Genomic DNA, 15,791 nt, shown 5'->3' on the forward strand with positions numbered 1-15,791 from the left:
GATCTGGATCCGGTAAGTACCAACTTACCTTGGAGTCCAATACTTGCTTGACTGATTTGCATTAACATTGCATTAATTTTTCTCTCCTACTCTACTGCCAGCACCCACCACCGTGCAGTTCAGCTTATCAGTCACCCATGTGTGGGACTGCACAGAGACCACGAAGAAGATAAACAGGTTACTCACCTGTAATTGATGATCTTCGAGTGGTCATCTGTGCAGTCACACACGCCCGCCCAACCATCCCCGCTGCTGGCCACTGGTACTCTGCAACCGCTCATCTACTATGTCGGCGGCGGGGAAAGAAACTGGCTGGGTGGGGCGCCTCCCTCCCGTTCCAGGCATGCGCAGTGGATGCCTGCTCCCCAGGACGGAAGGGAGTGCGCGCCAAAAATAACGCCTAGGCTAGCTTTTAAAATCTCCGAGGTAGGGTTCGTCCTGACGGGAAAACCCATGTGTGTGACTGCACAGATGACCACTCGAAGATCATCAATTACAGGTGAGTAACCTGTTTTTTTCATTGAATAAGGGCGATATCTGGTGTTTGGTTGCTTAGTCTTTCTCCCCATCCTTGTTTTTTCATTGTTCCATGCCCAGAAGATGGCAAAAAACCTCCAGGATCCCTGGACAAACTGGCTTGGAGAAAAATTGCTGCCTGACCCCAACTTCCCTGACTTATTTCCCTGGTGCAGTGTTTAAGAGCAGTAGATTCTAATCTAGAGAACCGGGTTTGATTCCCTACTCCTCTTCCACAAGCAGCTGCTGGTGACCTTGGATCAGTCCTAGTTCTCTCAAAGCTGTTCTGCTCAAGAGCTCACCTCCCACACAGGGTGTATGTTGTGGGGAGAAGAGGGGAAGGCGATTGCAAGCCATTCTGAGACTCCAAGTGAAGAGTGGGGTATAAATCTAGTCTCTTCTTCTCTTCCTCCAATAGAAGGCTCCCTAGGAGGGCGATGGAGGGCCACAACCTTTTCTCAGTGGAGTGGTAGGACCCACCCCTCTGTTTTTGCCAGAGGTGGCCAATCTGAGGCTCTTTCATGCAGATTGTGCAGCTCTCGAAGACTCCATTGGCCAGCTTGGAGAAGGCCTCTTTAAATCACTTCTCCAAGCCAAGCCAGCCAGCTGCTTGGAGAATACATTGGAAGTGAAAGTTGCTTTCTTTCCACCGCTCGCTCCCCCATCTATTTGCTTTCCTTCCTTCCAGCTCACAAACATCTGACATTCACGTCTCGCAACTCTCAAAACATCCGACATTCATGTCTTGCGACTCTCAAAACATCTGATGTTTGTTCTATGAGGCTCTTACGTTAAGCCAGTTGGTGTAGTGGTTAAGTGTGCGGACTCTTATCTGGGAGAACCGGGTTTGATTCCCCACTCCTCCACTCGCACCTGCTGGAATGGCCTTGGGTCAGCCATAGCTCTGGCAGAGGTTGTCCTTGAAAGGGCAGCTGCTGTGAGAGCCCTCTCAGCCCCACCCACTTCACAGGGTGTCTGTTGTAGGGGAGGAAGGTAAAGGAGATTGTGAGCCGCTCTGAGACTCTTCAGAGTGGAGGGCGGGATATAAATCCAATATCTTCATCTACCTCACAGGGTGTCTGTTGTGGGGGAGGAAGGTAAAGGAGATTGTGACCACTCTGAGTCTCTTCGGAGTGGAGGGCGGGATATAAATCCAATATCTTCTTCTTCATCTTCTAAGCAAGTTTGGCCACCCCTGGTCTTTGCTTTTCTGCCTCAACGTAACCTGTAGAACCTCGGCCCTTCTTGTGCTGCCATTGAGCAGCCTGAACTGATCAAACCTGGGGGGGTCGTTTCACTGGAGGACAAGAGCGAGAGCCCTGGGTAAGCCAGTGCTTTATGGCAGAAGAAGATCTGAGAAAGGGCTGGGCTTGATCCTGCTCCAAAATCTTGTTTTATGTTCATTCCCGTCCAGGAAATATTTGCCTTGGTGGAAGGCTCCAGCTACTTCCTTGTCAACAGCAGCGCAGAGGAGTTGGTGAACATCAGTTACTTGGAGGCAGAGAGCACGATCCACGTGAGTGTCCTAACACCAGGAATCTCCCACAAAAAGCAACCACGGGGTTACAGGGTCTTAATCTCTAGAACTTTGCCAGAGGTCCCCTCTTCTGCGTCCCTCTTTCTTTCAGAGGCAACGTAGGTGTGGGCCAGGACAGAGCCTTATGTGCAGTGGCCCTGTATCTTTGAAATGCCTACCCGAGAGGCTGCCAGGTTAGGGGTCCCAACCCTCCCGCTCTGGCGGGGGACCCCAGAATTTCCACCCTCTTCCCCCGCTCCCCAAAAAAACGGAAGCGGGGGGAGGGGAGGAAATGGCGAGCCGCCCCATCCCGGAGGGTGCGAGGCCGCCGCACCGCTGCCGCTCCCTCCCCGCCCAGTGAGGCCGTAGGCAGCGGACCCGCCGGCGCCCAGCAGCAGGAGGAGGCGGCGGCGGCAGAGGAGCTGTCGGCAAAGCGGGCGCAGGCCTCGGGCGTGACGTGGTGGCAAGAGCACAGGTCGATGAGGGAGAGGCGAGGGCAGCGGCGGAAAAGGGGCAGACACTGATCTGTCAGCCGGTTGCACCCTGCGAGGAAAGGACGGAGCAGATGAGTCAAAAGTCTGTCACAGTCATGTAGCCGCAACTGTGATTCACCTCAGAGGGCCCTGCGTTATGTGGAAGGAGATGGTAAGCTCAGCATGAGGGAAGCCCCCGTCCCTCTCCACACAGGCTATCTAAGGCAGGGGTGTCAAACTCATGAGGGCTGAATTTGGCATAAATGAGACCTTGGCGGCGTTGGCGCAGCAGAGGGGCAGCAGGAGCGCAGCGAGGAGAACGGGAGCGCCGGAGCAGCGGAGGCGGCGGAGCCAGGCGCGGCCCAGGGCGGTGAGGGACCTCTTGAAGGGGTGCAGCACAGCCCCGCCAGCACCAGCGCGGCAGCGCCAGAGGCCGAGGAGGAGGCCCCGAGCCCCCGGCCCCGCTCTCCATGCCCGCGCCACCGCCCTGCTTCACCCAGGCCTCCAGCCTCAGGTGGCCTCCAAGGGGCAGGGAGGACGAGCGGGAGGAGGAGGGAGGGACAGCTGCTAGTGCGGCTGTGGTGCGGGAACCTGCGGCTGCGGCGCTTGTCACAGCCTTGATATTGGCTCCACCCCTAACATCTCCTGGCTCCACCCCCAAAGTCTCCTGGCTCCAACCCCAAAGTCCCTAGCTTTTTCTTCAATTGGACTTGGCAACCCTATGCCAGGCGCCTACATTGCTGGCATCTAGGCTTTAGGCACTTTCATTCCAAGATGTCGCCTCAGTTTGCTGGTTTCAAATAACTCAGACAAGTTCCAGCTTTGGAGAGGTTGAAGGCTAAGCAGGGTTGGCTCTGGTTAGCGCTTGGATAGGAGACCCCCCCCCCAAGCACAGGGGCTACCCGACGCCCCATGGTGCCCTAGGCAGACTCGCGCCTCCCCAAGCACCCTCGCGCCTCCCCCCTCTCCATTGTGGCTCCCCACCGCCCCCCATGCCTCCTCCTCCTCCCTCCCTTCGGACCCTTTCCCACCCACCCCGTGCCAATTTCAATGCCAGAACCGGCTCTTGCGCCGCGTTCCGGCTCTCTAAAGCACACACCCCCCCCGGCCGAACACTCGAATCGTGGGTAAAACCGCACCGCGGTGCCGGGCTGCACTCACCGTCTCTCAGGAACAGCGTCATGAAAGGGCGACCCCCGCTGCCTCCTCTCCCATCCAGGAAGTGGGGAGGGGAGGAGTTCAGCGGGGGTTGCCCTTTCAGGATGCTGTTCCTGAGAGACGGTGAGCGCAGCCCGGCCCCACGGCGCGGTTTTACCCGCAATTCGAGCGTTCGGCCGGGGAGGGAGGGGCTTTAGAGAGCCGGAACGCGGCGCTAGAGCCGGTTCCGGCGTTGAAATTGGCATGGGGTGGGTGGGAAAGGGTCCGAAGGGAGGAAAGAGGAGGCGCAGGGGGGGAGGCGCAGGGAGGGAAGGAAATGGAGGGGCGGGCGGTGGTAGTGAGGGGCGAAAGGCAAACTAGGTGCTTGCCTGGGGCACCGTACGGGGGGCAGGGAGCCCAATTTTGGGTACCCACCCTCCTGGCACCCTAGGCAGCCGCCTAGTTTGCCTAGCGGGAGGGCTGGCTGTGCCAAAGACTGTCTGGCATCCTAGGCAAGGCTAACTTCTGGCCTAGGTAAAGGGTGATCACGGCTGGCCTAATTTAACCCAATCCACTATCGCTTTTTCTTGAAGGTTATTCCTCTCCTCCCTGGCTCTCTGACCTTGGAAGTCTACGATCTCTGCCTGGCCTTCCTGGGACCTGCTACAGCTTATCTGCGGGTATCTAACATGTTTGAACTGGAAGTGGATCTCATTGACAAGGTGAGCCCAGCTTCAGGCTAGCCAGAACGTAAGAATGGCCCTGGTGGATCAGACCAGTGAAGGTCCATCTAGTCCAGCCTCCTGTCTCACACAGTGGCCTCAACCAGTTCTCTGGAGGGCCAACAACAGGGCAGAGAGGCCGAGGTCTTCCCCTCATAAGAGCTTCATAAGAGCCCTGCTGGATCAGACCAGTGAGGGTCCATCTAGTCCAGCCTCCTGTCTCACACAGTGGCCTCAACCAGTTCCTCTGGAGAGCCAACAACAGGGCAGAGAGGCCGAGGCCTTCCCCTCATAAGAACATCCGAAGGGCCCTGCTGGGTCAGACCAGTGAGGGTCCATCTCACTGCAGCATCAGTGAGACCAGCAGTTCATCTAGTCCAGCATCCTGCCTCACACAGTGGCCTCAACCAGTTTCTCAGGAGGGCCAACAACAGGGCAGAGAGGCTGAGACCTTCCCCTCATAAGAATATCAGAAAAGTCTTGCTAGATCTTACCAGTGGTCTATCTAGTCCAGCATCCTGTCTTGTTCAGTGGCCGACCAGTTCCTCTGGAGGGCCAACAGCAGGGCACAGAGGCCGAGGCCTTCCCCTCATAAGAACATCAGAAGAGCCCTGCTGGATCAGACTAGTGAGGGTCCATCTAGTCCAGCATCCTGCCTCACACAGTGGCCTCAACCAGTTTCTCAGGAGGGCCAACAACAGGGCAGAGAGGCCGAGGCCTTCCCCTCATAAGAACATCAGAAGAGCCCTCCTGGATCAGACTAGTGAGGGTCCATCTAGTCCAGCATCCTGCCTCACACAGTGGCCTCAACCAGTTTCTCAGGAGGGCCAACAACAGGGCAGAGAGGCTGAGACCTTCCCCTCATAAGAATATCAGAAAAGTCTTGCTAGATCTGACCAGTGGTCTATCTAGTCCAGCATCCTGTCTTGTTCAGTGGCCGACCAGTTCCTCTGGAGGGCCAGCAACAGGGCATAAGAGGCCAAGGCCTTCCTCCGATATTGCCTCCTGGCACTGGGATTCAGAGATTGACTGCCTCTGAATGTGGAAGCTCCCTTTAGTCACCATGGTTAGTAGCTACTGATAGACTGTTCCGGTAGACATGTTGGTGGTCAGCTACGTATGCTGAATTTTCAGGTGGCACCTTCCAGAGCACATGCACAGAGCTGGCAGGAAGAAAAGGAGAGCGTGTGCGATCTTGGAACCAGTTCTCTGTGCTACAAGTTTGAATGTCTCTGTGGCTGAATCTCAGATTTACTATTTCAGTTGGGTTTTTTTTTAAACTCTCTTTCTTCTTTCCAAGATTGAGATTGGTAAATCCGTGCTGGTCTCAGTCAGAGTCCTGGGATATCATCGACACCCCTTCCGGAGTAAATACTTCAAGTACATGCGACTACAGTTGAAAGCAGCCTCTCCTATTGTTACTTTGACGTAAGTTCTTCATTAGAACTTGTAAGCAGGGCTGGATTCGCAATCAGGCCAAGTGGGCACTGGCCTATGAGCCTCCATACCTTTAGGGGCCCCAGGCTGGTTCTCCCTGTTGATGCGCCAGTGTTTAGCGAGGGTGGTCTTGAGTGACGCAAAGAATGAAGGCTTGCACACAGCAGCGGTAAAACTACTATATGCAATTGATTTACACCTCCACTCTCCAAACCGACAGAATGCTCCGCTGCAACACCACCATACATAACCCACACACAGTAAAGTGTCTCTGTGCATTTATACAATTCATCTCCCCAGGTGACCAATCAGCTCGCTGCTGAGTCATGCTGACATTGTCCAGGCTGATGCAATCTGGCAAGCAGCTACCTCCTGTCACCTGGATGATCTATCTGGCAGATCAGTTGCTTTCACTTTCCCAGCATGTGCTTAGAAGAAGAAGAAGAAGATATTGGATTTATATCCCGCCCTCCACTCCGAAGAGCCTCAGAGCGGCTCACAATCTCCTTTACCTTCCTCCCCCACAACAGACACCCTGTGAGGTAGATGAAGATATTGGATTTATATCCCGCCCTCCACTCCGAAGAGCCTCAGAGCGGCTCACAATCTCCTTTACCTTCTTCCCCCACAACAGACACCCTGTGAGGTAGATGAAGATATTGGATTTATATCCTGCCCTCCACTCCGAAGAGTCTCAGAGCGGCTCACAATCTCCTTTCCCTTCCTCCCCCGCAACAGACACCCTGTGAGGTGGGTGGGGCTGGAGAGGGCACTCACAGCAGCTGCCCTTTCAAGGACAACCTCTGCCAAAGCTATGGCTGACCCAAGGCCATGCTAGCAGGTGCAAGTGGAGGAGTGGGGAATCAAACCCGGTTCTCCCAGATAAGAGTCCCCACACTTAACCACTACACCAAACCGGCTCTCCTGTCAATGTCTTCCACAATACTGACACTCCCCCCCCCCGCCCCCTCCAGTTTTCCTCTTGCTTGCAGCCCTCCCAGCCAGCACACGCAGTCAGCAACTGAGCCATTCTTTGCCCAGCTTGCCTGGTGCGGCTGCTGTCGGTGTTGTAGCCAAGTTTGCCTCTCTCTGCCTCTCCCCCGCAGCTTTGTCGAAGGGGCTTTTCGAGAAGGTGCCTGCAGGCTGCAGCGGGGGCCACAGGTGGCGCTCCAACTCTGAGATAATTTGCGAGGGGCCCCCCAAGATTTTGACCCCCGAGGGGCCTCCGCAGGGTTTCATCCAGCTCTGCTTGTAAGCCACCCCTCTGGCTTTTTTCTGTAGAGACTGACTCATCACTCTATCTTCAGACACTACCGTGGCACCAGTGGCAGCACATTACCAGCATAGCGACTCGCTATTGGTCATTTTTCTTAGCAGAAAAAAGAAATGCAGAAGAGGAGGAGGAGGAGGAGATTGGATTTGTACCCTGCCCTTCACTCTTATAATCTCCTCCCCTTCCTCTCTCAACAGTAGGTGCCCTGTGAGGTAGGCGCAGCTGAGAGAGCTCTTTCGAGAACTGCTCTTGAGAGACCAGCTCTGAGAGAACTGTGGCTTGCCCGAGGCCACCCAGCAGCTGCATTTGGAGCAGCGGGGGAACCAAACCCGGTTCTCGCAGATTAGGGTCCGCTGCTCTCAACCGCTACACCAAACTGGCTCTCAGCTCCAAGGAGCTGGGAGCACAGCAGCAGCACTAGAAGCCGCAGCAATGCCACTAATGCACAAATCACAGGATGGCATGATGATAGTGCCCCTGTGCCACACATGGAAGCTCTTTCCCCTTCTTCGCCAACAGTGGCAAACTTCCCTGACATCACTCTGCTTTTCTCACATGCGCAAACCAGGAAGAGGGCAGGGAGAAAGGAAACAAGCACAGCGCCCCCCCATGGTAGGGAGGACTGTTGCATCCTCAGCAGGAGCAGCTGCCCAAGAACGGGGAGTTCTGCAGGACGGAGGGCTAAAATCCCTTTGGTGGGCAGATGCCCAGGGAAGGAAGCATGGCCGCTTTAACCCTGTCATCCAGAGACCTCCACTCTTCTCTCAGCAGAAGGAACCCTCACAGGAAGGCCAGAAGTGAGGTCTAACCAGAGCAGAGTAAAGTGATATTTTGGACCAGGGATGGTCAAACTTGCTTAACATAAGAGCCACATAGAATAAACATCAGATGTTTGAGAGCAACAAGATATAAACATCAGATGTTTGAGGGCAGGCAGGAAAATAGATGGGGAGAGAGAGGTGGAAAGAAAGCAATTTTAACTTTAAATGCATCCTCCAAGGTGCCAACAGATGCTTTCTCCAAGCTGGCCAAGGGGGCAGTGGGGACTTCAAGAGCCACACAATATGTATGAAAGAGCCACATGTGGCTCCTGAGCCACAGTTTGGCCACCCTTGCTCTGGACACTATACTTCTGTTGATACAGCCCAAAATCACATTTGCTTTTTTTTAGCCACCCCATCTCACCATTGACTCGTGTTCAGCGTATGGTCTACTAAGACCCCTAGATCCTGTTTGCACAGGCTACTGCCCAGACGAACTTCCCCCATCCTATCGTTATGCATTGGATTTTTCCCACCTAAATGCAGAACTTTATGCTTATCCTTGTTAAAATTCATTCTATTTGTTTTAGCTCAACCTGTCAAGACCATCCTGTATCCTGTTCCTCTCTTCTAGTGTATTTGCGACCCCTCCCAATTAAGTATCATCGACAAATTTAATAAGCGTTCCCCCTGTTCCTTCATCCGAATAATTTATAAAGATGTTGAGCAAAACAGGCCCCAGGACAGATCCACTTGTCACTCCTCTCCCAAGAGGATGAGGAACCGTTCACGAGCACTCTTTGGGCATGATTTGTCAACCAGATCCACCTAACGGTAACAGGAGCCAAACCACATTTTACCAACGTCAACAAGAACAGTATTTATTTATTTATTTATTTATCTATCTGGGATTTACGTATATCCCGCCCTTCCCACCGAGTGGCTCAGGGCGGCTTACAACATATGTAAACTAACATAAAAATAAATTACACTTTAAAATTAACATTTCATATTAAATAATTAAAATCCAACATTTGTTATAAATATACATATCGTTAAAAATCAGACAGCGGTCGTGAAGCTACACTCTATTCAAATTCAAATACTGATTCGGTATACCGTCTTCAGCATTCCGGTGTTCCATATTCAATATTCAGTAGTCAGTATACAGGGATACAGGGCTACAGGGCTGGTTAGTTGTGGGCCAGCCGGAAGAGGGTTGTCTTACAGGCCCTGCGGAATTGAGTAAGATCCCGCAGGGCCCTTACCTCCTCCGGCAGCTGGTTCCACCAAAATGGAGCCATTACAGAGAAGGCCCGGTCCCTTGTGGTCTTCAAGCGGGCTTCCTTTGGCCCGGGGACAACCAAAAGATTTTGAGATCCCGATCGCAGTGCTCTCTGGGGAACATGCGGGGAGAGACGGTCCCTCAGGTAGGCAGGTCCTAGACCATATAGGGCTTTAAAGGTAATAACCAGCACCTTGTACCGAACTCGGTAGGATATTGGCAGCCAGTGCAGAGCCCGAAGTCCCGGCTGAATGTGCTCCCGTCTTGGGAGCCCCAATAACAGCCGGGCGGCGGCGTTCTGCACCAGCTGCAATCTCCGGGTTCGACACAGGGGCAGCCCCATGTAGAGGGCATTGCAGTAGTCCAATCTCGAGGTGACCGTAGCATGGATCACCGTATGTGGAACCTTATCAGAAGCCTTACTGAAATCAAGATAAACGATGTCTACAGCATTCCCCTGATCCAGTATTCAATAAATACTTTATAACTGTTGATCTTCTTCGTGGTCTCTGTGCAGTCCCACACATGGGTTTTCCCGTCAGGACGAACCCTACCTCGGAGATTTTAAAAGCTAGCCTAGGCGTTATTTTTGGCGCGCACTCCCTTTCGCTCTGGGGAGCAGGCATCCACTGCGCATGCCTGGAGCGAGAGGGAGGCACTCCACCCACTCAGTTTCTTTCCAACCGCCGCCCGGGATAGTCTTACCTCGCTGCGCTCCTCGTTTACCTCAGACATCTAGCCTTCGTTCTTCTCTTTTCATCTCGCTATTCCGTCTCAAATTTTTTTCTTCTTACTATATTTTTCCTCAAAAAAAAAAAAAAAGTTCTACCCTTCTTTTTACCTCAGACCTCCTTTCTCCTACCCCCCCCCTCCCCCGGGCGTATGGAAGGAAGGAACACTAAAATAACCTTTAAAAGGTGTTCGCGCTGCAGAGCGAAAATTCCTACTTCAGACGGGCACTCGCTTTGTTTGTTTTGCCTGGGAGATACTCACAAAGTGGACACTTGTGCGCATTGCCTTCAATTCGGCAAACAGGCGCGAAAAAATAGGGCCGCTAGACTACAAAGCCACCTCATTACGTCTGCGCTTCGCCCTGAGATGTCGTAATCATCTTCTACAAGTAAGTCGCCTCCCCTTCTGTCTCCTCAAGGGGACGGCGCAACGCCGGCAGCTTCAATGGCCGTTGTTCCTAGCAAGCATAAGTCCGGCGACGCCGCTAAAACAGGCGACGGCATGAAATCGTCAGAATCAACAGCCGCGCCTACTAAAATGAAGAGCGGGAAGCATACTAAGAAGTCCCATGACCTTAAGCATAAGCATTCCGATTCGAAGGATCCGAGGGACTCGAAGAAAACTACCGACTCGACAAAGCACCCCGATCCGAAGAATCCGAAGGAGTCGAAGAAAACTTCCGACTCGACCAACCCTACGGATCAACACACGAAGGTCCATCAGTCCGACGGCAAGCAATGCGATCCCATAGCGCATGGATCCATTGCCCATGAATCCGTTCTGGTGCCTATGAATCCGACACCACCTCGGCAGCAGGAAGAAGTTATACCGATCCCTTCCAGATCTCCTTCTCTCCACGAATCCAACCAAGAGCCACTGACTGAAGAAGTCAGGGACCCGATGCAGTGGACCCAAAAACATCTCGACCCCAGATTCTTTTCTGATATGTCGAATCCAAAACATCTCGACCCCAGATTCTTTTCTGATATGTCGAATCCTACTCAGCAGTATCTACAACACCGTTACTCCGAACCTCGTCGGTTTCGACCCAGGTCTCCTAGTATCAGCAGCCGATACCATCGTACCAGAGTTCCAGAGAGATCTCCAAGCAGGGGGAGGGATCGCTACCGTTACGACCCGCGATCTCGGTCTCCATCTATGTCCCCCAGACGACGTTACTATCATTCGAGATCTCCATCTATGGACTATCATCAGTGTTGCGGATACCATCACTCTCGGTACCGCTCAGAACACCGTAGCGACCGATCGAAGGAGACAACCCCTGTTCAACGGGTTAAACACTCATCGGATCCAACATCTCCGACTCCCTCCGCTTCGACTTCCAAGCTGGGGCCGAAGCCGGGACCGAAGCAACAGAGCCCAATCAGACCTGACCCGCAGATACCCGCACCGGACAACTCAGACGCTGAAACCGAAGCAGAATCCTCGGAGTCGATACAGTCGATGTCCCCTCCTGGATCCCCTGCCTCAGATATCGCCAAACCCGCGGATTTGTCACCTTCCGAAGGGGCCAAGACATACCTGGACTTGATTGCCAACATGGCTTCTGCGCTTAACGTTAACCTTACCTCAGATGCACCCAAGGTAACAGACGTGGTACACGACTTGGTGCACTCCGATTTACCTGCTGGTTCCTTTCTGCCGATGTTACCGGTACACCTAGAAGCCATCAAAGAAGCTTGGGACAACCCAGCATCTATTCCCCCAACTTCAAAACGAATTGAATCCCTTTACAGGATCCAAGCAACGGAGTCAAAATTTTTATTTAGCCACCCGGCTCCGAACTCTCTAATAGTTCATTCTTCCTCTAAATCTAAGCAGACCCGCCACCCTGTACCTCCTGAGAAGGAAGGCAGGAAATTAGACACCCTAGGAAGGAAAATGTATTCAATTTCTACGGCAAATGCCAAAATCAACAATTACTTGGCATACTTTGCCGCGTATTCCCACAATATCTCCTCCCAACTAAATACGCTAGTCTCTGCCCTGCCTGAACCTTCCCAAAAACAAGCCTACAAACTGCTACAGGAGCTCAACAGGGTTTCAAAGCAACAGATAAATACTATTCGTCACTCAGTGGGGTGCACTTCAAAGGCGATGGCTGCCTCAATTGCCCTAAGAAGACACGCCTGGCTTCGGTCCTCTTCGCTGCAACCTGATATTAAGTTCAAAATCGAGGACCTCCCCTTCGACGGCCAAGGTCTCTTTAATGCAACAACAGACGATATACTTACCACCGTTGACGACAGCCGCAAACGAGCAAAAAGGCTCGGGGTAGCGCAACAACAACAGCAGAGCTATAAGCCCAGACCATGGAAGCCAACGTCGTTCAAACGTTCCAGATCTCCTCGACAATCTGAATACTGGAAACGTAAGGCTCCTCCTCCGAAGCAATCCTTTAACCAGAGACAGCAGAGACCACAACCACCTAAAAAGGCTGCGTCTTCATCAAAGCAGTCTCTTTGACTTTCTACCTTTACCAATCCAACACATTTCCAGACTTCTTCCATTTCACGAGAACTGGCAACTAATAACCACGGACAAATGGGTTTTAAACATCATTTTGAGAGGCTACTCGATAGAGTTTCAAACACCACCAACGAAACATCACTTTGTTCCAACCCCCCCATCCCCTTCCCTTCAGGAAGAAATCGACACCTTAACAGCCAAGGCGGCTATAGAGCCTGTCCCAGACCAGTACCATCGGACGGGATTTTATTCCCGGTACTTTCTAGTTCCCAAAAGGGATGGTGGACAGCGCCCGATTTTGGATCTAAGAGCCCTAAACAAATTCATCCGTCACAGAAAATTCAGAATGATCACCTTACAATCGATTCTACCCTTAATCCCTCGGAACTCTTGGATGGCACTGGTAGATTTACAGGACGCATACTTCCACCTGACAATACACCAATGCCACAGAAAGTTCCTGCGCTTCGCCGTGGGCAACAACCACTATCAGTTTCGAGCCCTACCCTTCGGACTCTCCACAGCACCACGGACATTCACGAAATGTATGGCGGTAATTGCAGCATACCTCAGACAACGCGGAATTGCAACTTACCCATACATAGACGATTGGCTCCTCGTGGGAGCTTCGAAGGCACAGTTGATGAAAGACATTTCAACAACACTTGCGCTCTTAGCAGAACTGGGCCTCCAGGTCAATCAACAAAAGTCACACCTGACCCCAACTCAAGACATCCATTTTATAGGGGCTTGCTTATGCACCACGGACCACAAGGCATACCTTCCTGTAGACAGGATATCCTCCATTCAGACACTGGCCACACAAATAATACAACAACCCAAGCAAACAGCCTTCAACATTCAGCGCATGTTAGGACTTATGGCAGCGACGACTGCAGTTTTAACACACGCGAGACTACGCATGCGAACCCTGCAAATCTGGTTCGTCCGTGCATTTCGGCCCCAACGCCAGTCTCAACGAACCGTCCTCACTGTTCCAAACCACATCCTCCCCTCGCTCGAATGGTGGACAGTACGAGCTCACCTGCTTGCAGGAATGCCATTTTTAAGGCCAAGCCCATCAGCAGTAGTTACAACAGACGCCTCGAGGTGGGGTTGGGGAGCCCATCTCGACACACTCACTGTCCAGGGGCAATGGACGCCGTACGAACAGTCGCTCCACATCAATTGCTTAGAGCTTCTAGCTGTTCACAGAGCTTTAAAATCGTTCCTCCCATCTCTTCAAAGCCGACATGTACAAATCGCTTCAGACAATGTGGCGACGGTGTTTTATATAAACAGGCAAGGAGGGACTGCATCCACCCGTCTTTGCAAAAGAGCAATGCACCTTTGGCACTGGAGTATTGCTCACCGGATCCATCTCACTGCGGTACATCTTCCTGGCGTCCAGAATGCTCAAGCGGACAGGCTGAGCAGATATCTCATCAACGACCACGAGTGGTCACTCCACAGGTCATATCTTCTGCTAGTATTCCGGAAATTCGGAACCCCCTTAATAGATGCGTTTGCTGCACCAGACAATGCACAGTGTGCTCTCTTTTTTATGAGAGGTCCGCCCTCACAACAGTCTGCAGGGGATGCCTTCATACAGACATGGACGGGTCCACTACACTTCCTCTTCCCACCTTTCCCACTGATAACACGATGTATACAGAAAATTCAATTGGACAATACAGATTGCATTCTAGTGACACCATGGTGGCCACGCCAGCCATGGTTCACAACCCTCCTTCTTCTGTCGAAAAATACTTACCATCACTTCCCTCTGGCACAGAACCTCCTGTCTCAGCAGAACGGCAGGGTTCTCCATCACGACCCGAACAGGCTTCGCTTAACGGCTTGGAGGATATGTTCTCAGACTTTCCTGAAGAAGTGAGACATCTTCTCTTAAATGCGCGGAAACCATCAACGAGAAAGTCATACTCCATGAAGTGGAAAAGATTTTCTATCTACGCTACCAAACATAACTTCAGACCTCTCTCTGCTTCCATACCTCAAATCTTGGCATATACATTGTCTTTGTCGGAAAAGGGCCTCACTTACTCATCTTTGAAGGTGCACCTTGCAGCAATCTCAGCTTTTCACCCGCATGTACAGGGTCGAACTGTCTTTTCACACCCTGCTGCGAAATCCTTTTTAAAAGGAATCTTACATTTGCACCCACCATTGCGGCAAATGTACCCTAGCTGGAGTTTATCACTAGTGCTAAGCCAGCTAATAAAACCGCCCTTTGAACCTATGGCTATGATACCGCTTCACCTTCTCTCATGGAAAACGGCACTATTAGTCGCACTCACCTCTGCTAAGAGAGCAAGTGATATTTGTGCGTTCAGAGCAGACACACCTTACACCATTTTTCATCACGATAGGGTGGTGTTACGGCCAGATCCTGCCTTCTTACCCAAGGTGGTCTCCACATTTCATTTGCACAGAGTCACAACCTTACCTGCCTTTTTCCAACGTCCTACGGACAAGGGTCAAGAAGCTCTACACTGTCTAGATGTTAGAAGAGCACTCGCTTACTATATAGATAGAACAGCATCGTTCCGTACGGACTCCAGACTTTTTGTGGCCTACGGCCGCCATAATAAGGGAAAAAAGATATCTACACAGAGACTATCAAAATGGTTGGTTGCTGCTATAGAGCTGTGCTACAAACTCGCAAAGCAACCAGTCCCAGCTGCCGTACGAGCTCATTCCACAAGAGCTTTGTCAACGTCATCTGCCCTTGCCAGGGGTGTATCCATGGAAGACATTTGCGCTGCTGCCGCCTGGTCTTCCCCTTCGACCTTCGCCATGCACTACGCTTTGGACGTTCGTGCTAGGCGAGATGCATCCTTCGGACAGGCAGTACTCCGCTCTATCTTTGACTAAGGATGCGGTTTCGGTTTGGTGAGTAATTGCTTACCTTGTAGTCTGCTATGTGCTGACTGTGTTGCACTAACCTTTGCATTTTTTCTTTTCTTCAACTCTAGTGCCAGCACCCACCACCTTGCAGGTCAGCTTATCAGTCACCCATGTGTGGGACTGCACAGAGACCACGAAGAAGATAAACAGGTTACTCACCTGTAATTGATGATCTTCGAGTGGTCATCTGTGCAGTCACACACGCCCGCCCAGCCATCCCCGCTGCTGGCTACTGGTCCTATACAACCGCTCACCTACTATGTCAGCGGCGGGGAAAGAAACTGAGTGGGTGGAGCGCCTCCCTCTCGCTCCAGGCATGCGCAGTGGATGCCTGCTCCCCAGAGCGAAAGGGAGTGCGCGCCAAAAATAACGCCTAGGCTAGCTTTTAAAATCTCCGAGGTAGGGTTCGTCCTGACGGGAAAACCCATGTGTGTGACTGCACAGATGACCACTCGAAGATCATCAATTACAGGTGAGTAACCTGTTTTTGCTGATAGTGGTTCTCTGTTCCGGAGGGACCT

General features: G+C 52.2%; 1 protein-coding gene across 1 annotated transcript in view; it reads left to right on the plus strand.

Annotated features, from left to right (window-relative positions):
- The window catches only part of NUP210L (nucleoporin 210 like), a 119,595-nt gene that overhangs the window by 62,730 nt on the left and 41,074 nt on the right, over nt 1–15,791 (plus strand). Inside the window, exons 20-22 of the mRNA XM_060253906.1 lie at nt 1,931–2,032; nt 4,236–4,364; nt 5,665–5,792. Coding sequence (XP_060109889.1) covers nt 1,931–2,032; nt 4,236–4,364; nt 5,665–5,792 — 359 coding nt within the window. The remainder of the gene's footprint in view (nt 1–1,930; nt 2,033–4,235; nt 4,365–5,664; nt 5,793–15,791) is intronic.

Source organism: Heteronotia binoei, chromosome 1 (genome assembly GCF_032191835.1).
Source record: "Heteronotia binoei isolate CCM8104 ecotype False Entrance Well chromosome 1, APGP_CSIRO_Hbin_v1, whole genome shotgun sequence".
In the NCBI taxonomy this organism is placed as follows: domain Eukaryota; kingdom Metazoa; phylum Chordata; class Lepidosauria; order Squamata; family Gekkonidae; genus Heteronotia; species Heteronotia binoei.